This window comes from Neofelis nebulosa, chromosome 11 (genome assembly GCF_028018385.1).
Source record: "Neofelis nebulosa isolate mNeoNeb1 chromosome 11, mNeoNeb1.pri, whole genome shotgun sequence".
In the NCBI taxonomy this organism is placed as follows: Eukaryota; Metazoa; Chordata; class Mammalia; order Carnivora; family Felidae; genus Neofelis; species Neofelis nebulosa.
In genome coordinates, this window is record NC_080792.1 from 9,233,417 (window position 1) to 9,259,364 (window position 25,948).

The window sequence follows — 25,948 nt, forward strand, 5'->3', positions numbered from 1 at the left end:
CTCAGTGCAGTTTCTGGCAAATAAAACAAAATGAACATCCCTGTGTATCTTTTGTGCCATCCATCCTTTTTCTGCTTTTTTTTTTCACCCACTTCTTAAGGAGACTTTTTAGTTCACTAATTTTCATCTTTTTCATTCTAAAATAAAAAGGTATTTGCATCTATACATTTCCCTGAGATTTTGCTGCATCCTACAATTTTTGTAGGCATATTTTTTGTTTACTTCTAGGTATATTTTAGTTCCTATTTTTTTTTTTTTTTTTTACAAAGATGTTCTTTATAAGTGTTTTTAAATTTCCAGATGTGGGAGATATTTTTATCTTCTATAGCCTTACAATCTTATTGTTGTAGTCAGAGAACACATTGATAACACCACACTTTTTTCAATCCGTTGAAACTTACTTTATGATACGCTTTTCTTTTACCTCTTCAATATATGTTACTACATCCATTACCTACTTGTTTAATGCAGAGTTCTATAAATGTCCACTTTGTTTTTAAACTTTTGTTCTTAGGGTCTTTGTACATTCCTAAAAATACATTGAGAACTCCAGAGACCTTTCTTTAATGTGGGTTATATCTAATAATATTTACCAAATTATAAATTAAACATTTAAAAATACCATTTAAACCAGGAATAAAACCATTAGACGCCAAGAAATAACTATAAAAAACTTGATTTTTATTTCTACATTTTTTTTTACTTCATGTATTTTACACAAAGCAATCTAAAATGAATGGTATTTTCTGAATTTATTTTCCTTCCACACTAAATGAGGTCTGCAGGCCAGAGCAACAGAATCACCTGGGAAGCTGTGAGAAACACAAATCCAGACCTACTGGTTCAGATTCTCTAAGGAGTATTCAGAAATCTGCTTTATCAGGTTCTCCAGGTAAATGATTCCAATTTGTGAAGCCCTGTTTAACACCATATAATGAGCACCTTTTCATTAAAAATTAAAAAAAAAAAAACTTATGTAGCTTTATTTGCTCTTAAACTTTCATTGTTAGGATGCATATACAGAAAAGTACATAGCTGTCAGGGCAGAGCTCAATGCATTTTCACAAAGTGAACAGATCCATACACCTAGGACTCAGATCAAGAAGAAAAAACCTGTACCTCCTTCGAACACTTTTGATTTCCCTGTTTTTAAGCTTATGTACAGAAACTCATACAGTGAGTGCCTTACTTATGAAGTTGGGAAGAACCTAGCATAACTCCCAGGGAAATTGGTCAAACATTCGTACCATTAGCTCAACTAGGTTGACTGAAAAGGGTTCGAGGAAAACGAAGGGAGAGAATTCTACAGCGGTAAAGAGATCCTGGGAGGCCCTGTGGGGCTTACAAGCAGAACAGCTGAGTCTGAAACATTGTTTCAAATGGCAACTCCATCATTCAGAGCTATTAAGTAAATTACCTTTTCTGAGCCGCAGGATATATGATCCGTATTTTGAGAACCGTAGGAGGATTAGCTATTTCTGTATGTTGAACTCAGAATAAACTAGTTACTCAATTAAAAAATGTTTGAATCTGCTGAAGGCCTGCACTGGATACCATGCTGTATGCATAAAATGGATGACATCTAGGGCTTGGTCTCAATCAGATCATAATTTAATCTTCTAGTAATTAGGAATAGAGATTTATGAGATCACTGCCTGTTGGAATCTTGAACCTAAAGTGAACTGGGTGACATCATAATCCATTTCTATTCTCATAACACATGTTCAAAATTGATTTAATCTAAATCCTCTGGTATTTTATGTCTGATAAAATTTTCATCTAAATCAGATGTAGTGATTGCGGCAGGAATATGTATAAATATTTGTCGTTGTGTATGGAAAAATAGCAACAAGTATTTTCTAATATCTTACTCTTATAAAAAATAATCAGAAAACAGGTGGAAATTATCAATTACATCATAAGATCAACTTCAATTTTTCAGGTTCCAAGAGAAAAGACTTTTTTTAACGGAACCCTTTTAGTTGGCAAAAAACAAAAAAACAAAAAAACCCGCATCAATGGCGCTTAGCACCAGAGTAGGTATCTCATTCTGCAAACAGGTTCGAAGAGTCCATATTTTGGAAATGTACGGGGGCTCAGACTGCAATCCATAGGCTTCCATTTTTCTGACACCTGCTGACACCCACCTCTTTTCACGAATTTGATCGCTCGCTGTCCACGAGGAACAAGCCAAAGTGCTGGCCAAACTAAACCTGAAGCAGCGCTAGAGTTTACCTCACTTTACCCTCTAAATTTAGCTGGCATTTAACTTCCCGGAAACGCCCCCGACTCTACACGCCGCTCCGCCCCTACAGGAAAGCGCCCGTAGGCTAAGTTCCCACGCTCCCGGAGGCCGCCGGAGGCGCACAGAATTTCAAGGTGCAACTGCGCAAGCGCTGCGGTTCTGCGCATGCGCCGCGGTTCCGCGCATACTCAGAGGCGGAGGCCGGCGAGGGCCTGGGAGAGTAGAGGAGGCCCGCCTGCCCCGCCCCCGCCCTGCGTGCGGAGCTTCCCTTCCGCGCGGCCAAGGCCAGCTTCCCTTTCCGGGAGCTCAGGCCTCGGCCGCCGGTGTCTCTTTCTTCTCCGCGGCTTGTGCAGCTCTCCCGTGGCGAGTATGGCAGCTAGGAGACGCGGGGCCGGCCTGCGGCTCTGCGCCACTGGTAAGGACCTCGCGGGGGGCGATGGGGGCGGGGGCGATGGTGCGGGCGCGTGCTGGGACCTTTCCGGGGTGGGGTCGGGCCTGGGCCGGGGTCTCCCGCCTGCGTGCAGAGAAGCCTTGGGATCCGCCGTGATAGCCCCAGCTGCCGGCTCCTTCCCCCAGAGTGGCTGTGCCGGGGACCCGTGCCTGAAAATGATGCGCCTGTCTTCCATTTGGTTCTTTGCTTAGTGTGACAGGAAGTTTCAATAGCGCTGACTCCACTGATAGGCGTGATAGTTTCAATAGCGCTGACTCCACCATCCCAGCTTGGGGCCAGACCTTGCTTTGGCTTTAGGTTCCGAGTCATTGTCACGTCTGATGAATTTTTACCCACCTGCGGCTAAAAGAGATGGCCAAGGACGGGTCATGGTCAGGTTGCCAGATTGTGCACTGTGAAAAGTGATCAGAGTTTGTGGTGGCCTTTCTCAGCCTCTTGCCAGCATCAGGTACCCTGGTCCCCATTAGTGTGCTCACTTCCTCGGCAACCGTTTGGTTCCCGTGCCGGGCTGTGAGAACTGTTAGTGGTAGAGGTGTAGCTCAGTTTTGTTTTCTATCCATAAAGTGGGAAAAAATAATACATAGGATTTTGAATGGCAGTTGGAGTTTATACAGAGGAGAAGATAAGTAATATTTCTTATTACTGAAGAGATATAGAAGAACGGTTTCTGTGTCTGCTAAAAAGAAAAAAAAAGAATGGCCAAAAGGAAAAACAGGATGAAAGTAAAAATATGTTGAAAGAGAACCTCTGTTCCTCAGACTTACAAGCCAACATAAACCTTGCTGGTCACTGTATAGTTGCCTGCAGAGCAGATATTTAGTAAACGGATGAACTGCTTATATTTATGCATTGTTGGTGCCTCGGAATGGATCAGTGGTGGTTTTTATGGTAGTTTGTAAAAAAATCAAAAACATTTTATAGATGACTAAGCATGTAGTACGAAACAAGTAGTAAGTCAGCTTTTATTGTAAACATTTTGTCCTTTGTTTTCTTTTTTTTCCAGTTTTTTTACTTGATATGGCTTTCTGTAAAGGATTTGTGGAAGATTTAGATGAATCGTGAGTATACCTGTTTTTAAATAGCGTTTTAACTTCTTTAAACTCTGGCGTTATCTGAATATTTGCATGAATTTAATCTTTTCATAATAGAGGTAGTCACGATCAGTATTTATATAGCACTAATTTTTGTTTCAGAAGTTGTTCCAAGTCCTGTTGTACTCAGAAGAGTTTACTAACAATTCGTATTTTGTTTTATCATTTTTCATTGTGTTATGTTTTTCTGCTTGTATCACAACTGAGCAGGTGTTGCAATTTGGTAACTATACTATATATTTTTATAGTACCATGGCATTAATTACGAGGCTTTGCTTATACTAGGTCAGTAGTGATAGTGAGGAGTCCAGCTCTAGACAGAAGTCCTACGTGTGATCTCTCAGGCCTGACCGGAGGCGATTATAAGGCTTTTCCTGGCAGGCCTCAGCAGGGAAGCTGTCCTCCCCACCCCAGACTTGGTGCACCGGCGCATTGCAGACTCTGGAGGGAGTTGTGATCACAGACTAGGCCCCTGGGCCAGCTTAGCTCACGTGGATATGTGCCTTCCTCGCCCAGTTGCCTCTTTTGAAGGCTTCTTATTGGGGGCCTCACCCAGAGCACTTCCTAGGCATCTCCTCTGACACCTCTTTATGTAGGGGCTTTGCTGAAGGCACTTTTCTTTGCTTGGACTCTGTACTTTTCCACTCCTGTGTCTTTCCATCTTTCATTCTCCTGCCCACGTGTCCCTAAAGGGACGGAAGCCTTTGGTTCAGTGCTCCTCTCCAGTTAGATGAATTCTTTTGTCTATGCCACGTCCGCCTGACCCTCACCTGGTACTGTTCCACTTGGAAAAAGGGAACACTGAGGAGCTGCTGCCTTTTTTTCTTTGTTCGGTTGGGTTTTTTTGCCTGTTGGCTTACATGGTCATAGTGAGTGAATAAAGACTTGATTATTACTTTCAGTTTGGTTTGTTGTCCTAATTAACTGCCTTTACACAACAAACTTGGTACGGTAGCCAGGTGGTCATTTGAGCACAGCGCTTTTCTGGAAGAGCAAAATTCCTGAGGATCCGTGGAGCACTCCACTAGCTATGCTGATGGATAATTGGAGAGCGACAGCAGATGGTTTGCACAAAATGTTGATTCTGAAGGGAACCATTGTTAAGGTGGAGGTAATCTGGTTAAACTTGGCAATGCCTTGAGGGCTGTGTTAGTATAGACTTTCTCCTTTAGACTGCTCTGACAGTGGGGACATCTGCTGAAGTAGGGGGAGGAAGGGAGAGATGAGCAGGCGTGGATACCTACGACCCTGCTCAGCAGCGTGCTGGGTGAGTTTGCCAGGTTGGGCCCACCTGTGACAAGTTTCCTGTCACTGAAAAACGTGTCTGACGCATTCTCACAGAGGCCGTAGTGGTCCTGCGAGCCATCCTGGCGATCCCTTGGGTCTACGCTGAGAGATTAGGAAACCGTGGATAATGAGACTTACCCAGACTCAGATTTCTAGGTTTCTCTTTGATGCTCCTGCTTATTACCAAACCCAGGGAAGCCTCCTCATCTCATCATTTCAGTCTGTCTGAGACTGAAGTCCGGGTCTTCACTGACACAAATAATCTAGACCTGGAAAAAGTAGCCACCACCAAGATAGCAAAGATTGAGCAGCACAGTGATGTAAGAGGGGGAACCGAGTGCCCTTCCTTGGGCAACTGAGGCACAGACCTTTCCTAAAAAGTCTCTGGGTCTGTGTATTCGATGATGGGGTCTCATAGGGAGAGATTGATGGGTTCCTCACCAGGGACCTCATGGCCAGATGTTAAGCCATGAGAGGCCTGATGGGCAGTCCCCATGAGGGTCAACGTGATGACAGCCTATGTGACTGTTGCAGGCAGTGTCTCCTCCAGATCGGCGGAAAAGCTCTGAAACATTTACCCAGACCTTCAGCAGGTAGTAGGCTGAGTCCCTCTGTCCCCCAGGGTAGGCTGGAGATCTTGTGCCGTGGGCAGAGTTTCCTGGGAAAGTTGGGGAGAACTGCACTTCTTGGGCCTTTGCGGTATCAGTGCACCCTGATACCCTGCGACCTTGATGAGGAGGATGCATATGATGCCTCCCAGTTTGGAGTCCACGGTGACTGGTACAGCACTTTGGCCAGGGCTGGCTCTGGGTGAGTGCTTTCTGACCCCTGCTGCTACGTGTTGTATTGGTACAGATGTATTGTCTGTGTGAACTCCCATTCACCTTTGTTCCTAAGCCCCACTGGGAATTGCTATAATGAGGGCCTTTTTAGTGGAGCATGTGGAAGACGGTGAACCTGTTTGACTACCGGCTCTTGGTGCCATTTTCTCCCCAAAGCATTATTGGCTGCCTGGTGAGTAAACAGGCATCCTGATCTCTGAGTGAAAGAAGACAGTGGTCCGTGAGACTGTTTCTCCATTCAGTAGCTCCGCCTGGCCTGTGCACAAGGCCTCGGGTACCGGGAGACTAGATATTCGTTATAGATCCCTCAATAGGAAAGTGCTGCTCTTGCCACTGGTGATACCTGACTTCGTGAAGAAGGTACTGGAGGTAGCCTGGTCTGTAGCAGGTCACATCACAAATGCCTTTTCCAGCATCCCTCCCTACAGGGCTGATGACTGGTCAATCTCCTTCACGTGGAACGGATTCCAGCACAGCTTGATGTCCTTCTTCAAGGCTGTTCAAATTCCCCAACTGTCTGCTATCAATGGGTAGGCCAGAGTCGGGAAGAAATCCTCCTTCTGGAGGGGGCATTGGCTTTCTGCTTATTGATGACAACCTCCTAGAGGGCCTAGAGAGGGCACTGCCCAACAAGGACCGGATGCCGTGATGACTCACGAGGGGCATCGTGGCTGGACTGTTAACACACTCAAGGTACAAGGACCTAGTTCCCAACTGAAATTCCTGGGCCTAATCTGGGAAGTGGTATGACATCCCATTCCACAGGAAATCATTACCAGACTTTTGACCTTATTTGACCCAAAAAATAGAAAAAGGGGCTCAATCCCACCAGGGGTTGGTGGACCTATTTGACTACTGATGATGTTACAGAGCCCATGTGGAGATTTGATAGAGCCTTTCCGTTAGGTTACCAGAAGGGCTGCTGCTCTTGAGTGGGGCTCCAACCGACAGGATACCCTGGAGGCCCTCCAACAGGCCGCCAAGCCTCCCCCTCTTAGCCCCACTGATCTACATCTGTCATTTGAGTTACACCTCTCGGCAGACTCTCAATTCGCTGACCAGAGCCTATGGCAGGAGGACAGCCCCAGAGGCCAACATGGACCAACCTGTAAGCTCCCCAAGTTGGCTGAAAGAAAGGTACACGCCCTTTGAGAGACCATTATTGATCTTGGGTGAGTGCAGTGGTGGGCTCAGGAGCAGAAGTTCCAGTCTTGTTCCTAAATAGGGCCAGCTCTGGATCCCCAGGAGAATGGAAATGGAACTTCTGGGAGCCCAGCCGGCATCTTGCAACTTCATGGAAGGGTCTCAGGCCCTTCCGCCTCCCAGACATAACACCAAAGGAGACACTGCCGCCTCTGGCCTAATGGGGGACCTGATAGACCTTCAGGACCACCGCTGGGCCTGGTTCACTAATGGCTCCTCTGGCTTGACTTGTAGGAATTGGCTGTGGCTGCCATCCAACCTGAAAGAGACCTGTCCTTCAGCGAGCATGGGAAGGAGCCCTTGCACAGCGGGCAGCTTCACGCGGTGTGGACGATTATGACAATGTCTGCCCCACCGTTCCCCCACCTCCCGTTTATTGCTCTGGCCCCAGCAGATGAGCTCTGCTATGTTTTCACTCTCAGGGGCTATAGCTAATGGCTTGGCCATTTGGTTGTGTAGCATATAAAACAGGATCCCCTGTCGAGATGAGACATTTGCATGAAGATCATTTCTGCTCCTAGTAAATGCTTTTTTTCCTCATTATTATTATGACATACAGTGTCATGTGAGTTTGAGGTGTTCAGCGCAGTGACAGTTGTGGGCCTTACGCAATGCCCGCCAAGATAAAATGTTTTGTAACCTGTGTGAATGCCCACCAGAGAGGCCCCGGGCTGCAAAAGGAAACCTATCCAACGAGCATATCGTGCTTTTAGCTAAATGTGCAGACCGAGTCGTTCTCCACTCTAAAGCAAGCTTATGCATGGTACGTTGGCTCCTGGATCCGCGAGGATGGCCCATGGGAATTCCGACCCCGTCGTAGATTAGGTCGGCAGTGCACAGCGGCCACGGTGGTGAGAAGACACTAAAACATTGGGCAGAATGCATCCCGCTTGTCAGGCCCTGGGCCAGGCTATTAACGCTGCCCCAGGTAGTTTCCTTCAAGCGAGTGGGCTCGGCCATTTGCATCCCACCCGTGGTGTCCCACTGGGTCTTGCTGTCGGTTGACACCTTCTTTGTGTTTGGCCCGCCCATCTCCATTCCACTGCATTCCGCTGACTCCAGCCACGCTCCCTGGGCCCTGCAGACTCACATTTGCTTCCTGTTCAGGTTCCCTGAGAACTGCATCTGATAACAGCCCTGCGTGTGCTGCTCAGGCTCCACAGCGATAGGCCCAGTCACGGAGCATATAGTGGGCTCTGTGCTCCACACCCCTCCTAACCCACAGGGGTACTTGAGCATTTTAATGAACTTTCGAAGTACAGGCTTGATCCCCTGATGGGAGGGGACAAGATGACCCCAGTCTGGACTACACATCTCAGGTCTGGGTCTCAATGCAGCAGTTCACCAATCAGGTACTTTTCACTAGTGCTGCATGGTTGACCAGGTTGTCTGTCCCCTTCCTTCAATTTTACAGTTACTGACGGGAGGGGGACCCCTGTAAAGGACTTGCACACCCTTCCGACTCCTTCCCAAAGATTCAGATCACTGAGAGATGAAAAGGCTGTTAGATATTAAGGACTGGGAGACAGTAACCTCCTCCATTTACCACTGGGTGCAGAATATGGGGTTTTGCCTCACGGATAGTGACCATCAGTTGACTTTCTAGTTCAACAGTTTGCCTAAGGTGGCTGTTCCACTTTGCCTGGGTAGCTCCATGTGATAGATACTGGTATGTAAAGTAGAAGTTTATACGAAATGGAGCAAAGGTAGAAGATTTGGGTTTACCAACCTGGGAGATTGATTAAGAGTGCCCATAGTGCACGACAGACCGTCTGTGTCACAGTCGGATAGATGTGAGCACCTAAGAGCTCAGATACTGGAGATACGTTCTCTTTGTCTTCATTGTAGGTTTAAGAATCTTACTAAAATATCCCCATAGAGACTTTCTGTCATTTCATTCAGTATAGATTTTGAATATAGAACTCTGTGCAAGGTATTAGGAGATGAAATGAGCATACTTTTGGTTGGATAATACATAAGTAACTATTGCGTTTGTGGAAATGGATAAGAATCATAAAGAGGATAAAGATATGGAAAGATTGTTTCTAGCTATGAGGAATTTAGGAAGGCATTATAGAGTAAGAAATGCTTTTAGCTGAATAGGATGTGAACACGAAAGTCAAATAAACATGTGAATTTAACTGATATACCATAGGGTGATTGGAAATTGTAGGGTGCTAATAATATTTGAGTGGAAAGCTAAGTTGCAGCTAGTACGTGAGTATGTGTAGCACTTTATACTTGTTTTTGTAGGCGGTGGGAGGGTACCGAGAAGGTGTCAAATAAGAGAGACATGATCAAACGAGCAGAACAGTGTTTTAGGAAGATTCTGTGGCTGTAGGGTATTGTGCCACAGGGTCCCCAGAACACCCCCAGGTTGGGTAATTGACTAGGCGCACTCAGAGGACTCAGCCTGTAGTCAGAGTCACAGCCATAATTTAGTATAGCGAGGGGACACAGAGCAAAACCAACAAAGGGAAAAGCCACGGGGGGTGAATTCCAGAGGAAACCAGAACAGGTTCCAAGAGTCCTCTCCCAGTCGAGTCCCATAGGATGTGCTTAATTCCTTCATCTGGAATTGTGACCACAAGTGTGAAATGTTATCTACTGAGGAAGCTCAGTAGAGACCCCATGCTTAGGGATTGTGGTCATATAAGCACCCTCCTGCCTAGTCTGTACCAGGTTTTCAGACTCCCACAAGGAAAGCAGATGTTCATCATAAAATCACATTGTTTGCACAGCATTAGAACAATGAGCCATCTTTTTGTTTTGCTTTGTTTTCCTCTTTCATGTTTACTTTTGAGAGACCCCGCGCGCAAGCAGGGGAGGGGCAGAGACAGAGGGAGATAGGATCCAAGGCAGGCTCCAGGCTCCGAGCTGTCAGCGGAGAGCCCGCTGCGGGGCTCAAACTCCTGAACTGCAAGATCATGACCTGAGCCGAAGTCAGACACTTAAGTGACTGAGCCACCCAAGCGCCCTGGAACCATGAGCCATCTTACCAGGAAATGGTAGAAACCGTCCTGAAATTCAAATTCCCAGATACCAACGGAGGACCGAACTTGTTCAGGAGAGCAGCCTCCGATCAGCTGTGTTACCTGCAGTACACGGGTGTAAATGGGGCAGAGAGGCCAGGAGCTGAGGCGTATGCCTGTGTTTCTATCAGGTCCCACCCTTTTTTTTTTTTTTTTTTTTAACTGTTGATTACTTTCTCAGTTCTCTACTTTTTAAAAGATGTTTTATGTATAAGATTTAGAGGTCATTTAGTAAAAAAAAATTACATAAAAAACTTGTTGATAGAATTTGTTCTGTGCCCTAATATTTATCAGTTGATTATCTCCACCTGTTGTACAGTGGAAACACACACACACACACACGATCAGAGGTTGGTTTTCTCATTTTTGTTTTATAGGTTTAAAGACAATCGAAAAGATGACATCTGGCTTGTAGATGTGAGTATGTAAATTTTTCTGTTTTCTACCTCTGCTGTTGTGTTACTTTCTAGTCTCTTCCAGACAAATATGGTAGTATATGGTTAGTACTTGATGTATATTAGTCAATTTTTGTCAGGTAGTACTATTTGGGTTACTATATTAAAATGAACCTCAGCCTTAAGGTTCCTGGCAAGGACCTGTTTTTGCTGAAATTCTGAAGAGGTTGACGTATGGATTATGTTGAGGGAGATTGTGGTATGACTTTACTACAGACTTCACTCTGAAATTTTTTATATCACTTGATGGTCAAAATCATGTTTTCGTGTTAATAGGGAACAAAATCAAATTTTTGTTTTCCTTCTTTAACTCACTTTCAAGTTTGGAATGTATTTAAACCTCATGTTTGGGATTCCTTTTAACTTGCCTCAGTAAAAAATCAATGGCAGCAATAGAGATGGAATAAGAATAGCAGAGTTGACAATTGCTAAAGCTAAGCGATGGGGCACGAGAGTCCGTTGTTTAATTCTTTCTCCTATTGTGTATGTTTGAACGTTTCCATGTAAAAAGATAGATAAGTCTTGGGGCGCCTGGGTGGCTCAGTCGGTTAAGCGGCTGACTCTTGATTTCAGCTCAGGTCATGATCTCGTGGTTTCTGAGATCGAGCCCCGCATCAGACTCTGCACTAACAGCACAGAGCCTGCTTGGGATTCTCTCTCTCCCTCTGTCTGCCCCTCCCCTGCTCGCAGGGTCTCAAAATAAACTTAAAAAAAAAAAAAATAGATAAGTCTTGTTTCATGAAGGCACAACAGTTTGTTACACCTCCACCCAGCCCTGTGGTGATATTGAAGAAAGAGGAACGGTGGTTTCAGTTTAATCAACCTGACTTGTGCTTATGCCAAACCAGTCATCTTAGTGATCCCCCGTTTGCCTTGCCGGTAGTTATTCTTAACGTAGCAAAGGTACCTACTCTGTTGGGATTTTTGTAATAAAAATAGAAAGTGTTCATCCTGAACACTTAAGGGATGCGTGTGTGATGTATGTGTGTTTGGTGATTTCATTTTATATATAACATAGACTCACTGTGAAGCAAAGATGTTTTTCTTGTAAATTATTTTAAATAGGAATTTGTAGTCATTTTACATGAATTTAAGGTAAAACCAGTTTTGAGGAATATACTAAGAGTTGAATTATCTAGATTCATGTGTGTGTGTCATCTTTTGTTGTGTAACCACCTTAAAAATTATATTTAGACTTTTTGTCTAAAATGGACTCTTTATCAGAACATTTAGTCAAAGAGATTGCTTAAAAATTAAGATTGATGTACATAATAGCACAACATTTTACTGGTTGTCTTTCTCCTCCCCCCCCCCCCCAACAAGTTTTATGCACCTTGGTGTGGCCATTGTAAAAAACTGGAACCGATTTGGAATGAAGTTGGTCTTGAGATGAAAAGCATTGGTTCTCCAGTTAAAGTTGGGAAGATGGATGCTACTTCCTATTCTAGTAAGCATTTACTCTCTTTTACTCTTCTCGTAGTGAAAGTGCTTTCATTACATGAAGCATTCTTCAGGGTAGGAAGAAGAAATATCTATTCTTTGCTTATGTAAATTAAGGTTATCTTAATAATTGAAGATTATATACTTTATTGAGTGAAGTGAATCAGCCATCAAATGTGTCACATGCTGTATGCATTACTCTTGTGCCTGACAGACGTATGAGCCATGGTTCCTAGTTTGAGCCCACTTGAGATGCTCCGTTTCCCTGAGGCAGCTGCAGAAGTGTGAGTGTGAAGCTGTCGGTGTTGCCGTGTGAAGTCAGAATGTGAGTTGCCGTCTCAGTAGCCTGAGATGGCGTGTGGGAGGAGTAAATAGGGACTTTAAAAAGTGGAGTTGAGTCGGAATGGATACAAGGGAGGATCAAGAAAGTATTCACGTTAGAGGGAATATTTCGGCAAAATCGTGGAGTTGAAAATGAGCGAAGTTTGTTCCAGAGAATGAACGCCTTTAAGCAGAGCTTGGCAGACTACCGTCACGGACCGAACTGGCCTGCGGCCCGTTTTTGTAAACAGAACAAACCCAGCCCCACTCGTTTGTTTACTGTCGTCCGTGTCTCTGTCCATGTTCCACTGGCAGAGTCGAGCAGGCGTAACGGAGACTGTTCTCCCCACAGTGCCTGAAATACTGTCTGACCCTTTACAGAAAGAAAAGTGTACTAATGCCGACCTGAAAGGATTTGAGAAAAGAATTAAAGTTGAGTGAAGTGTGAGGTATCCTAGAAATTTGGAAGGAGCAAGGCTTCGGAAAGCAAAACTATATTCACTTGCTGCTTCTGCCTGCCACTTTAGATACTGTATTGCCTTGTGTCTTTTATTGTTGTTCTTTTTGTTTTTTTGAGATCTGAATGATGCAGCACAGGTAAAGTCCTTGTATTCGGTACACAGAGGTCCCCTTTTCCTTTAATCAGCGAACAACGCGGAATTACGTGGCGCACGTTTCTTTTTAGGAAATCAGGATTGTACTCAGGGTACAGCGTTGCAAAGGGACGGACCTGTGTTTCGATCCCACATCTGCCGTGTGCTGCTTCTGGGGCTTCGGGGAAAACCTCAACCTCGCCGTTGTGGCTTCCGTGTCTGTAAATGGGGGAGTGATAATCCTCAGGGTTGTGAGGATTGTATTAGCGTTTCCTATTTGAAATCGTTGCCACAGTGGCCAGCGCATGTAAGATGAAGCCTAAGACCGGATTTGAGGGGGACCTCACGTCCTAGTGTTTTAGATTTTATCCGTTGTGAATTAAGAGGTAATACGCGTTTTTGAGAAGGCACACGGTTAGATAAAAATGTTTTTGGCAGCGACAGGTAGGATAGCAAAGAACGGTTAGAGACAAGATCACCCAGGTCAACTTTTGTATGCATCTTGGTGTGGGATCCCCGGAGCCCAGACGTGGTGGTGACCGCGGAGGAGAGAAGAAACAGCAACGCCTCACAGACATTTTCGAGGCTGAGATCACAGATGTGATGAATTGGCTGTGTGGTACGAAGAAGAACCATCAGAAGTAACAGGGTAAGATTCTTAGCGTAGTTACTGAACTGCACCACTGCTGGCTGTATGGAAACGAAACACTGACTTTCTGTGCGTTTCCCTCTTCTCAGCTGTTGTGAATCTATGGCGTTTGGCCTAGTGATGTTGGAGAACAAGGCGCTGGGGTCCAAAGAGCCGGGGTGCCGTGAGGTGTGAGGGCTGCAGTCGCAGAGTCAAACACGAGTTGTTGAAGCCCTGAGAGGAGACCAGAGCGATGGCAGGAGTTCTCCCCCAAAGAGAGAATGATATGCTTGGGTTGATTTATTGAAATGAGCTTTTAACAGTGTTTGAGAAATTATTGCTTTCAACTGTTGTTCCCGAAAGTATGTTCTCATCTGTTGGCAATCTTGTTTCATCCTGTCTTGTTGGTTAGACACGCGTGTACTTAAACGTTCACCAGCATAGTCATATTCACTGAGACAGTTTGTTTGCTAACTACTGCGTTAGTCTCTAGAGATTAAAGACAGACCAAAACGAATCCTTCTTGTCCAGAAAATGGCTAGTCTCATAGAGGGAACAATATGAATAAACCAGCAGGTGCAATAAAGTCTCAAACACAGCAAATTCCTGTGATCGTTTGAATCATTTAATGGAGTAATAGAGTAAAATAATATGTAAAGGGATATGGGTATATAAAGAAAAATAATGAAAAAATAAATAATAAAAATAATGCTATGGTTTACATTAAATGAATTGTAATTCATTAGCTTATTGTTTAGTGGGTATTTAGTGCCCGTGTGTGTCACTGTTTAAGTGTCCCTGTGATGAGGGAAAACGTAAGATTTTTTCCTGAGTAGCTGAGAAAAAATGTTTTAAACGCTGTGATTAAAATGCAGTGTTCTTGTAGGTACTGAGACTTAATATGTGGATTATAGCTTTTTAGGTGCTTTGTGGTGGGACTGTTTTTCATTCCATTATTCATAAGCCATTTAGAGGTTTAAATTTTTGTCTCTGATATGCGATTGTTACAGATTTTATTGTTCACTTAGCATTGTGTTGTATGTTGTGTTGAGTTCATAGGAAGAAATCTCTATAGAGCATGCAGAGCACCTTACCTCCAGCAAAGCACCTAGCGTTGGGAAAAGGGATAGGGGACTGGTATGCAAGGACCACCTCTGCCAGATACTGTGATGGGTGCTTCCCACACTTTATATCCTTCTCCTTGGATGTGCAATGCTAAACCCTCCACTCCCTTTCCCAACCTGTGTGGTGATGCTTGCTTGTAAGTCCTTGCGACTACCTAAATCATACAGACATGGCTTATTGAAAAATCATTCTTTTGTTGAAAAGTTGTAGGGTCAGTATTCATTCAGCAGGTATTTAATGAGCACTTACTGTATGCCAGAATGTACGAGGCACATTGTAGGCATCTGTGATACATCAGTGACCAAAACAGACAGAAATTTCTACTTTCACGGAACTTATATGCTAGACGGGAGAGACAAATGATAGCCAGTAAGCATAAGTTAAATTGTCATACTATTTAGTATTCGATATCCGTAACGGATGCATTTTCTTCTTTATTATGCAGTCAAGGTGGTGGTTTATGTGCTATTGAAAAAAGGATGTTATCTTCCTGGTATTTTTAAAAAAGATTTAACATATTTGCAAACTACTGTCTAGAGATTACAAATAGATTTTTGGCATGTAAATCTTAAAATTCCCTTAAATACCTCAGTGCAGCTCCAGTATGGGCCTTTTAGTAGAACTTGGAATCAGGTAAATAACTGAAAAAAAATTTTTTTTTTTTCAAACTAGCTGTCAACATTATGCTGTGTCTAACTGTAAATACTAAAGGATTGGTGTATCATGTGTATTTCATCCGCTCCATGGGTCACTTTTCAGGCATTCGCAGCATTAGTGTTTCTCAGCGTTTAGTCCACAATCTACATTAGGATTACCTGGGCTGCCCAATATAAATTTAGACTCTGAAGACCCACACCAGCCCCACCAAATGAAAGTCTTGGAGATTGGGTCATGATAATCTGTATTTTTAACAGGGACTTCAGGTACTTCTGCTACCCAAGTTGGAGAACCATAAAGTATTATTCCAGGGAACAGTTAGTTATAGGGCTTGGAGAGGGATGGATTGTTCAGTGATCAATTACGGAAAACCTCTTAGAGGATGTGACGTACCTTATTCTCAATCATGTAATTGCACAGATTGGAAGTGCACATCATCACACTCAGCAGATCTCTGTGTATAGAATTCTTGAACTAGGAACTTGAACTATCATGAATTATCCTGCCCCGTGTGTTTGGAATTGTGTGAAAATTTTCTTGATGCATGGTTTTAACTAATAATGCTATAATCAACGTTAAAAAACTATATAAAGATACATATTTGAGTCTCTCTTTCATTGAGAACCAGAATCGTGTCTCATTTGTAAGTTAAAACAGGTCATGATACTCTCTGTGACAGTGTACTGATTCCTATTACAAAACCGCTGAAATTCTAGAGGGTGGAGATCAGGGATGTTTCTGTACATCCTACAGCGCACAGCAGCCTCTCCCCACAGACAAGACTTATCTGGTCCCAAATGTCTGGAGTGCCAAGACTGAGCATTTCTCAAACAGAGTCACTGATCAAAAGGCTTATCATCTAGAAAGTAAAACCGATTTGCCAGTATCACCTGTGATCTCCACCCTCTACATACCAGCAGCACCCTTCTCCCCAGCCCAGCCTCCCACTAATTTATGGTGACCAAAAATGTCTCTAGATATCGCCCGTTGTCTCCTGGAGGGCAAAATCTCTCAGTTGAGAACGGCTGCCATATTTTAGATCTTTTTCATGTTAGACACATAGTGACACTCGGTAAATGCTAAAAATAGTATTTTGAGCTGAGGACTTCACATTAAGGCGGGCCCCTCCCTTCTCCCCACCCCCCTCCCAGCCCACTGTATAGATGAAGTAATAGCAGGTAGTTAACAGTGAAATGACTGAGTGGTTTCAGACACCAAAATTAGAGGCAGAATTAGGACCAGATTCCAAGATCATCATGTTTCACATCCAAGCCTGTCTCCACTATCAAGTTGTTATCATTTCAAGGAGAAGACAGAAAGGAAATAAGGGGCTGTATGTTTAACCCCATTTTACGAGCATTTAAAATGGTACAGTTCCAGAGAAGTTATTCATGTTATAGATGGGTTTGTGAAAGAATTGATCTCAGGTCTCTGCTATGAAAAAGAACAAAACGTTAAAACTTCAGTCATAGCCCTGCTACCGATTCAATGCTTGCACTCAAACAAGTTACCACATCTTCCTAAGTGTCAGTTTATCTGAAGAGTGACATTAGCACCCTTCCCTTCCCCTGCTCACAAAATTGTCTCAGGGCGTAGTTGAAGGTATACTGAAATCAGTTATAAGGTATTTTACATCGAAAGTTCTTCTTATTGTTCTATACGTTGATGTGTCAGCAGCTACCTAACAGATCAGGATCAAAAATAGAAAGGAAATGGACTTAACATTTGAAGATCTCTGTGTGCCAGGCTCCCTCTTAGATTCTGGTCCACATGCTTTCTCATTTTAAAATCCCATCCACAAGGCCAGCCAGATGAGTGCTGTCCTCAGAAGGGAAAGAGTTGCCAGATGATAAGTGTGAAGTTGGAATCCTAACCTACATCATTTTACGTCTGTAACCCATGCTTTGTTTGTGTTTCCTCTAGGGAGATGTGGTTTTAGGAGTCACTGTCAAGTCAAAATTATATCAGAAGTGAAGTTTAATGCTCAGAGTCTAGGTACTAAAGAGTGGGTGGTATACATCTGTCTCCACCTGAGGCATTTGCAAACTGAGGCCAAGGAAATTAAGTGGTGGGACTTAAACGTGGAGCCGGGATTTTTGTTCTGAAAACTGTTTTGAGAACCACCACTGCATTTTCTGAATGATTGCATATCTTCTTCATTGGTCTGTTTAAAAATAAACCTTACAATAAATTAAATTATTAGGGGCATATACACCTCTCTCCCAGTCAATTATATTCGTCTTAGTTGAAAGTAATAAGGGCTGACGTTCCCCCACCTCCTTAATTTGGGAAGGGGTCATTAAGGACATATTTTATCGTATAATCCCCCCCCATACCATTTTTATATTTTTTACTCAGAAGTCAGTCTCAATTCCTGTAGTCTCCAATTAGAATAGACTTGGCAGAATTAAATCCTGCAGTAGAGATGGGCACAAAGCAGGTATGTAATTAATTGGTTTAAGTTCATCTGGCTTTTCAGAGGCAAGACCTCTGTCTTCAGAACCTGAGTTATTTATGTTAACCTCTGCTGTCTGCGTTGCTTCCAGTAAAAACTTCATCACTGCCCTGACCCTGACCCTGTCCATCAAAACCAGTTCATCACTGTCCTGACCCTTTCAGTCACCTTTGTTCGTGTTCAAGGGAGAAACTCTATTAATGACAAAGGAAGGCCGAGAGATTTTGACTGTTATTTTGCCACAGGTTCACTCTGTCATTCTTGTGTATTGGGCAGTACCTAGAAACCAGAGATGGATGATTACTAAAGTGATTGGTAAACCAGAACCCACGTACAATAGTGTAGTGTCCTTCTACCCAACCACGATGAGATATCCTAGAAATTACTAAAATTAACAGTGGGAAAGATCATATGAATAAATACGTTATATTTTACATAAACCGGTATGGTTGTGTAAATATATTGTATATTGTCTACGGAGACTGCTTTATTTCTTTACTGTCCTGATTGCCTTGATTCTGTAAAGGAGGTTAGTATTAATTTGCAGTACTGATTGCCATATCTCTTCAAGTCCTAATTCTGTATTTGATTGTTCTCGTTTCTTCTTTCCCTCAAAAAGATGCCGTTGTAGCAACTGTATCTCATTTTAATTAACATGAGGACTTCAGAATAATCTTTGAAAGTGACTAGAATTATTCTAGGTTATTACAGTAGCAGAAACTTCTAAAACAAGTAGATAAAGTTGCTTTTAGATCATATATAGAGTGCAGATTCTTTAAGTAATTTTGCAAATAAAATTTATCTTTTAAAAATAAAAATATCATGCAGTTATTTTAAGACTTAGAAAAGGAAAGCATGATTTTGCTTGTTTTTGTTTTTTATTTATTTTCATTTTTTGCAAGGAGCCAATGAGACCTAGAAAAAAGTATTTGTCCTGGAAAATGAAATCAGATGACAAGTGAGACTTTATTTACATATATTTTCTTAACAGGAATATCTTTTTAAATAAGTATTCTTTTAACGATTCTTTTGGCATTTATTCCTTAATTTGTCATAGTGTTTTGTGCTGGCCATAATTTGGATTATTAAGTAATTGTTTTGTCCGAGAATGTCATGTTTTTTCTTTTTTGTGTGTGAATTTATATTCTTTTTAAAGACTTAAAAACATAGCTATAAGGGTTTGTATAAATCTATATTTTTAAGTAAAAGGCTCATTTACTACCTAGTTTCTCATTTAAAAAAAAATTTAGAATTATTTATTCTTTTTCTCATCAAGGCATTGCTTCAGAGTTTGGAGTTCGAGGTTATCCAACAATTAAGCTGTAAGTTGAGTGTTGTATGTTTATATGTGTATTTTTATTAGTTCACTCTGCTTACGTTTTATTACATTAATTTCTAGTAGCTTCCTTGGAGGATTGAAGACGGGTTCAGCAGTTTTTTCTAGGTGCAGTATGTAATCAAAGGAGAGGGACTGCATCTTTCGGCTTTTCTCTGTATTGAAGCGAATGTGGTGTTTTCGGCTAGTTCGTTAAATGCGCTCTGAGCGCTTCCTGTGGGACAGGCATCCTGCAGGACCAGATGACCAGCTGTCGATTATGAAAAAGGGCTTTTACCCTTGAGGAGCTCAAGAGTGTATTCTGCTGTATCATGTGAATCCCATCTCCTAACAAATTTTACTTTTCTATAATTAAAATAGACTTATTTCAGTAGAGATGAAAGAAACCAAGAGCATCAAATTGAGGGACTTAATTCTAACCTGAAAGTGTTGATAAAGTATAATATAAAGTGTATGTATATAAGTTGGGAGAAATGGTGTGCTAATTAATTCTAAAGGATTTATTTGATAATCATAATTTTACTGAATTTTCTCTTGAGTTTCTTCCTTATTTTGGTAGTGTGCGAGCTGAGGGATGATTTTGAAATTTATTTTTATAGTAAAGTAAGTTTTCAGTATTTTAAAATCTCAAATTTCAAAATATGGCTAATTTTAATTTTTTATTTCTGGGGTTTTATATTGACTTCCCTCCTTCCCCTACTTGCAAAAAAGCATTTGCTAAGCCTCTTTTACTTGTGTCAAGTAAATTATCCTTTCTGTTCTTTTTGTTTACTTATAGGTATTCTCTTGTGCTTTCACATTTTTTTTTTTTTTTTAAATCACAGTTGGACACATAATTCGTTGACAGGCTTTTGGAAAATAATCATACTTTTCTAGAATAGGTGTTTTATGCATTGTTTTACTCTGTAATCTTAGAGCCTCTGTCAAGTTACTATGATGTGTTGCTTACAATTTGTTTTCCCTCTACCAAAATACTATTAATTCCCTGTCATTTTTTTTTTTAACTAGAGAAGATAGAATTGTACTACTTTGACAAGCTCTTGACCATGAATGTGTAGATTATGCACTTTACAGAAGGCATAGGTACAATGCAAGTATCAAATACAGAGTAAACTGTTTTCATGTAATTTTAATAAAATGCAGCTTTTTTCTTTATATTTTGAGTTGTTGGTCCCCTGAAGCCAGTTGCCCACTGTATTTTACATGGTTATGCCGCTTCTAAAAAAAACTCTGCATTTATTATTTTATATTCTGTAATTTTATGAGACAGTAGTGATTAGCATTACGTACTAAAAGAGTTGAAATAATCTCAGCTTTTATCTTTTTTTTTTTCTTTTTAAGATTAAAAGGGGACTTGGCATATAATTATAGAGGACCACGAACTAAAGATGATATTATTGAATTTGCTCACAGAGTATCTGGGTAAGTTTTTATTAGGAAAGGCCTTTACTATAGGATACTAATATTTTAAAATTAAATGTGTTTTAATAAACCATATTGAATGCACAATTTTTAGGTGCTTAACCTAAGTAGAATCTGTTCATGTATGACAGAAGGTAGGGTTATGCAGCGTATAGAGAGATACTTGAAAGAAACAAAAAGAACTGTGATATGTATTATGTACTTGTTAACCTCACATTTAAATTCATTTCATATGTAGAAAAAAGATTTTCCCCAGTAGATTTAAAAAAAAAATTTTTTTTTTAATGTTTATTTATTTTTGATACAGAGAGACACAGAGCGTGAGCAGGGGAAGGGCAGAGAGAGAGGGAGACACAGAATCTGAAACAGGCTCCAGGCTCTGAGCTGTCAGCACAGAGCCCAACACGGGGCGCGAACCCACGAACTGTGAGATCATGACCTGAGCCGAAGTCGGACACTTAACCGACTGAGCCACCCAGGCTCCCCACCCCAGTGGGTTTTTTGAAGCATTTTCAAAATTTGATTACTTCTAACAACTTTGTGAATTGTAATTTTTATTTTACTATAAATTTGCTCTTGTACTGCCTCATTTATATCAACTTATTTTCTTGTTACCTAATGTTGGAGTTTTTGAAAGAAACCCCACGGTATTATTCTTCTGATAGACTTGGGTTTAATCCCTGGCCTGTGATACTGGAAAATTCTTTTTAGATACAGCTAATTAAAATACTTTCCCTGATCTGTTACATGCTGCTTTCTGCCAACTGTGAGATATTATTGCACATTTTGCTTAGAATGTGGCATAATTAGAACCCAGATGTCTATTTGAGTTCTAGATCTCTGAGGTTTTACTGATAAGGAAACAGACTTTCTTTCATAAGCATCCTGTTGGTTTGAATATGGTGATTCTTTTTTTTTTTTTTTTTAATCTACATCTACCTTGCTGAGGTATAAAGAAAGTTGGTGCTTATAATTATTCAATGTGGGTGTGTGGAACTCCTGAAGGAGAACATTCATCAAAGTAGGTTAGCCTATATTAACTTCGAAAGTATAGGCACTTTCTTGTGAGTTTGACAGGATATATTATATTGATACCTTTAAAGAGCTTTAAAGTAAATTGAGATATCGGAGGGGATTTGTTGAGTGCATGACGCTGCCGGGCTTAAAGTATTTGAGAAAAGACACAGAATGATCTTTATTCAAGTCTGCAAAACTTATTGATATATTTTTCACTGTATTTTCTCATTGATTGCATACCTCATTTTCTTTATAAATGCTTTCTGAATAAATTTTAAGATACCTTTACATTATAGTAGGGCATTGGTGTGGGATGTACTTTATTCCCTGTGGTTAGATTCGTCTTTATGTTTTGGCGATTTTTAAGGAGTTTCACTTTAAGCTTAAGATAGGTCTTCTGATGTAACCAGGGGTGACTCTGTTGCACAGAAATTTCGTGGCTCAGTTCTGGACTTGCATCACTTGCCGGTTAATTACTCAAGTACGAGAATAGAGGCGAGCAGTGTGTGGTGCGGTGCATCTGAGGAATTGTGCATTTTGAAAATATGTTTGCCTGTGCAAACGCTGTGTTATTCTTTCTGCAGGTTTAGTGCAGGATATATCTGATAATGCAGACCACATTTTTAAGAAGACTGGCCCTTTTTTAGTTTTTTTAATAACACTTTGTAAGTGATATGTTTGATAACCTTTGACATAAGCTATCTAGTATTAAATGGATATAAATCTTCACATAGTATTTCTAGTTTCCTGAGGTAACACATTCACAGTGTGTTAGCGTGAATGATCTCATGAAAGAGAAAAAAAAGTAATTCTCACGTGGATCGTTTTATTTTTAGCTGAGGACTCTCGATGGATTACAGTTCTGTTCTTGCCTACCAAAATATTGGTTAAGATGGTACTCTCTAAAGGGATAGACTTTAAACTTACTTTTTTCTTTTAAAGTTATTTTTTAAATTGATGGATTAACTTGTGGGTACTGTGTTTTTATTATGTGGGTACAAATAGTGGTCATGGCTGTAGTTTTATTAGGCTTATGCGGATTGGGTGATTATTTAAAATGCAGTTAACGTAACATTAAAACTTCATAACTTTAGACCTATATTGTGTACTACCTTTAGTTCAAACACAAGTTAGTTTTCTGTTTTGCTTTCAAACAGGGCTCTAATTCGGCCGCTTCCAAGTCAGCAGATGTTTGAACATGTGCAAAAGAGACATCGTGTGTTTTTTGTTTATATAGGTGGAGAGTCACCTTTGAAGGTATCAAATGGTTTTATTTCTTAAAGTCACAAGTAACGGGTGTATTGTAATTGAATTTTCCGTATAGCCAAAACTTCATCCAGAACTCAAAATTACTTCACTCTTATTGGTAATAAGAGTTCAGTGTGAGTATTTTTCTAATGAAAACACTTTCTTACATGCCCTCTATTGTGTTTGCTTCATGAAACAGAAATGAATTAAAAGGTATTGCTTGCCTTAGTATTTCTTCTCTTGTTGACCTGGTTACTCAAATTTAGTGTTACTTTTTAGCATTTTTGGCTCCTTGAGACTGCAGAATGCAATTTAAGTGTAAACTTCTTAAAGATCATTTTATGTATGTATAAACACACGTCTTTTCCTGTGACTATCAAATTAATTAATAGGAATTGAGCTTATCTTACACTTAACTTTGTTTAGAGGTGTATAAAAGCACTGAGTAACAGTGGTCTCTTTGCTTTAGAAACCGTTTACTTCACGTGCTACTCAACATTCCATCATCTCCTCACATAAACACACTGAGGCGTCCAGTTGTGACGAGACTGCTGGGGATGATACCGCTGTTCGGAATGTTTAATGAGGAATGAATTTGGATCCTCGTATTTAAAAGTCACCTCTTTTCTATTTGTATCTTCACAGGAGAAATACATAGATGCTGCTTCAGAATTAATTGTATATACATACTTCTTTTCTGCCTCAGAAGACGTGGTTCCTGAGGTAATATTTAAAATTGGATTTTAATGACTTAATTTCATTTTTTAAATTATTACTTGATTTGTCAAATTTACTTACTGTCATATGTATAGAAACAGTAAACATTAGCTCTTTGCTACTGGTACCGGATTGATTATTAATAAGTAAATACCACTAGATTCCTAGCACTTAGGGACTGTGTTTATTAGGTCCGTGCTTGTTCTCTTCTTTAAAATAATAGCAGTAGTAAGAAGTGACAACTCAAACACTTCAGCTGGCTTATAAGCAATGGAGTGATGTGTTTTTATATATTAATTCACAGCTGCTTACCTGTGACACTCTGTTGAGTTCTTGACAAGCAAGATCCTCAGGACCCTGATAGGGTGGAGCTTACGTGCTCATGGAAAGAGGAAGTGTGCTAAATTTTACTGTTGCTGGTTACATCTTTGGGGTCATGTTCAGTAAACAAATACATAAACACAATATACCTAGTATGAAAAACGTAAAGGAGCATTGTGATAGTAGAAACATGAGGGTGGGGTGGCTGTTCTAGATTGTTTGCTCAAGAAATGTCTGAGAAGAAAATATTTGAGCTGGGACTTACATGATGTGAAGGAGCCCTGCAAAGATCTGTGGCCCGAGTAAACTAGAAACAGGGAACAGATATTCCAAATGCCCAAGATGAGAACACTCTTGGGCATACTTGGGAAGCAGGTGGTGGGCCATTGTGTCTGTAACACAGTGAGAAAGGAGATAGGCAGAGAGGCCAGGGGAGGCCTTGCAGGTCATGGCCATGCTGTGATGGGCTGAAGTTAGTGAAGGACTTGGTCTCATGTTCATCTTAAGGACTTTCCTCTGCTAAGAGCAGAATGAATTGGACGGAGATGAGAGTAGACCCACAGAGAGCAGTTGAACTCGTGGAGTAATCTGGCAAGTTCGGGCTTGGAGGTTTGCAAAGGAATGGGGAGAGGGGAAAATGTTGGGTTTTGACGTGAAATTGTTCAAGCTTGTTGACCTGGAGGAAAGGGGAAGAATCAAGGATAACTGCTAGAAGTTTGTTTGTTTGTTTGTTTTAATTTTATTTTTTATTTTTTAAAATTTACATCCAAATTAGTTAGCATATAGTGCAACAATGATTTCAGGAGTAGATTCCTTAGTGCCCCTTCCTCATTTAGCCCGTCCCCGCCCCCCCACACACACACACCTCCTCCTGTAATCCTCTGTTTGTTCTCCATATTTATGAGTCTCTTCTGTTTTGTCCCTCTCCCTGTTTTTATATTATTTTTGTTTCCCTTCCCTTATGTTCATCTGTTTTGTCTCTTAAAGTCATATGAGAGAAGTCATACGATTTTTGTTTTTCTCTGACTAATTTCACTTAGCATAATACTCTCCGGTTCCATCCACGTAGTTGCAAATGGCAAGATTTCATTCTTTTTGATTGCCGAGCAATACTCCATTGTATATGTATACCACATTTTCTTCATCCATTCATCCATCTATGGACATTTGGGCTCTTTCCATACTTTGGCTATTGTTGAAAGTGCTGCTATGAACATGGGGGTGCATGTGCCCCTCTGAAACAGCACACCTGTATCCCGTGGATAAATGCCTAGTAGTGCAGTTGCTGGGTCGTAGGGAAGTTCTATTTTTAGTTTTTTGAGGAACCTCCATACTGTTTTCCAGAGTGGCTGCACCAGCTTGCATTCCCACCAACAATGCAAAAGAGATCCTCTTTCTCCTCAAAAACATCCTCAAAAACATCTGTTGTTGCCTGAGTTGTTAATGTTAGCCATTCTGACAGGTGTAAGGTGGTATCTCACTGTGGTTTTGATTTGTGTTTCCCTGATGATGAGTGATGCTGAGCATTTTTTCATGTGTTGGTTGGCCATCTGGACATCTTCTTTGGAGAAGTGTCTGTTCATGTCTTTTGCCCATTTCTTCACTGGCTTATTTGTTTTTTGGGTGTTGAGTTTGATAACTAGGTGTTTGGTTTTAAAAACTGGGTAGGTGATAGTGTGATCCATGAGCTTGAGAATATGGCGAAAGGAACACATTTGGGAATGGGCGAGTGATCAACTTATTAGACATCCGAGTACAAGCATCAGATTCACAGTTGGATATAGGGTTCTGGAGTTAAGGCTGTGTAAAAAAACTTTGTAGACATGGGATACAAATTTTTAAGGAAATGAGTGGGCCCAGGACCTAAAGACTACAAAAGAAAATACGAAGAAAATAGCCGGTGAGTAAGAAAACAAGATGAGTGGAAAACCAAGATTTAAAAAAAAAAAAAAAGTTCAAAAATGAGAGGTCCAGGGGCACCTAGGTAGCTTAGTTGGTTAATAAGCATCCAGCTCTTGATTTCAGCTCAGGCCATGATCTCATGGTTTGTGAGCTCGAGCCC

The 25,948-nt window shown here is 41.2% G+C and overlaps 2 protein-coding genes across 4 annotated transcripts in view; one reads left to right on the forward strand and one right to left on the reverse strand.

Moving 5' to 3' along the window:
• CCDC102B (coiled-coil domain containing 102B) overlaps positions 1–2,375 on the reverse strand; it is a 194,715-nt gene extending 192,340 nt beyond the window's left edge. Inside the window, 1 exon segment of the mRNA XM_058691842.1 lies at positions 2,148–2,375. The gene's annotated coding sequence lies outside the window, so the exon portion shown is untranslated.
• A 67-nt stretch (positions 2,376–2,442) lies between these two features.
• Positions 2,443–25,948, forward strand: part of TMX3 (thioredoxin related transmembrane protein 3) — a 45,585-nt gene continuing 22,079 nt past the window's right edge. The window contains exons 1-8 of one of the 3 annotated variants that reach the window (XM_058691844.1): positions 2,443–2,660; positions 3,700–3,754; positions 10,529–10,568; positions 11,930–12,053; positions 19,102–19,147; positions 20,503–20,583; positions 22,758–22,857; positions 23,494–23,571. In XM_058691844.1, coding sequence (XP_058547827.1) covers positions 2,615–2,660; positions 3,700–3,754; positions 10,529–10,568; positions 11,930–12,053; positions 19,102–19,147; positions 20,503–20,583; positions 22,758–22,857; positions 23,494–23,571 — 570 coding nt within the window. In that variant the 5' untranslated portion in view covers positions 2,443–2,614. Of the gene's footprint in view, positions 2,661–3,699; positions 3,755–10,528; positions 10,569–11,929; positions 12,054–19,101; positions 19,148–20,502; positions 20,584–22,757; positions 22,858–23,493; positions 23,572–25,948 lie in introns of those variants that run through there. The other 2 variants (XM_058691843.1, XM_058691845.1) reach the window with 2 other exon arrangements.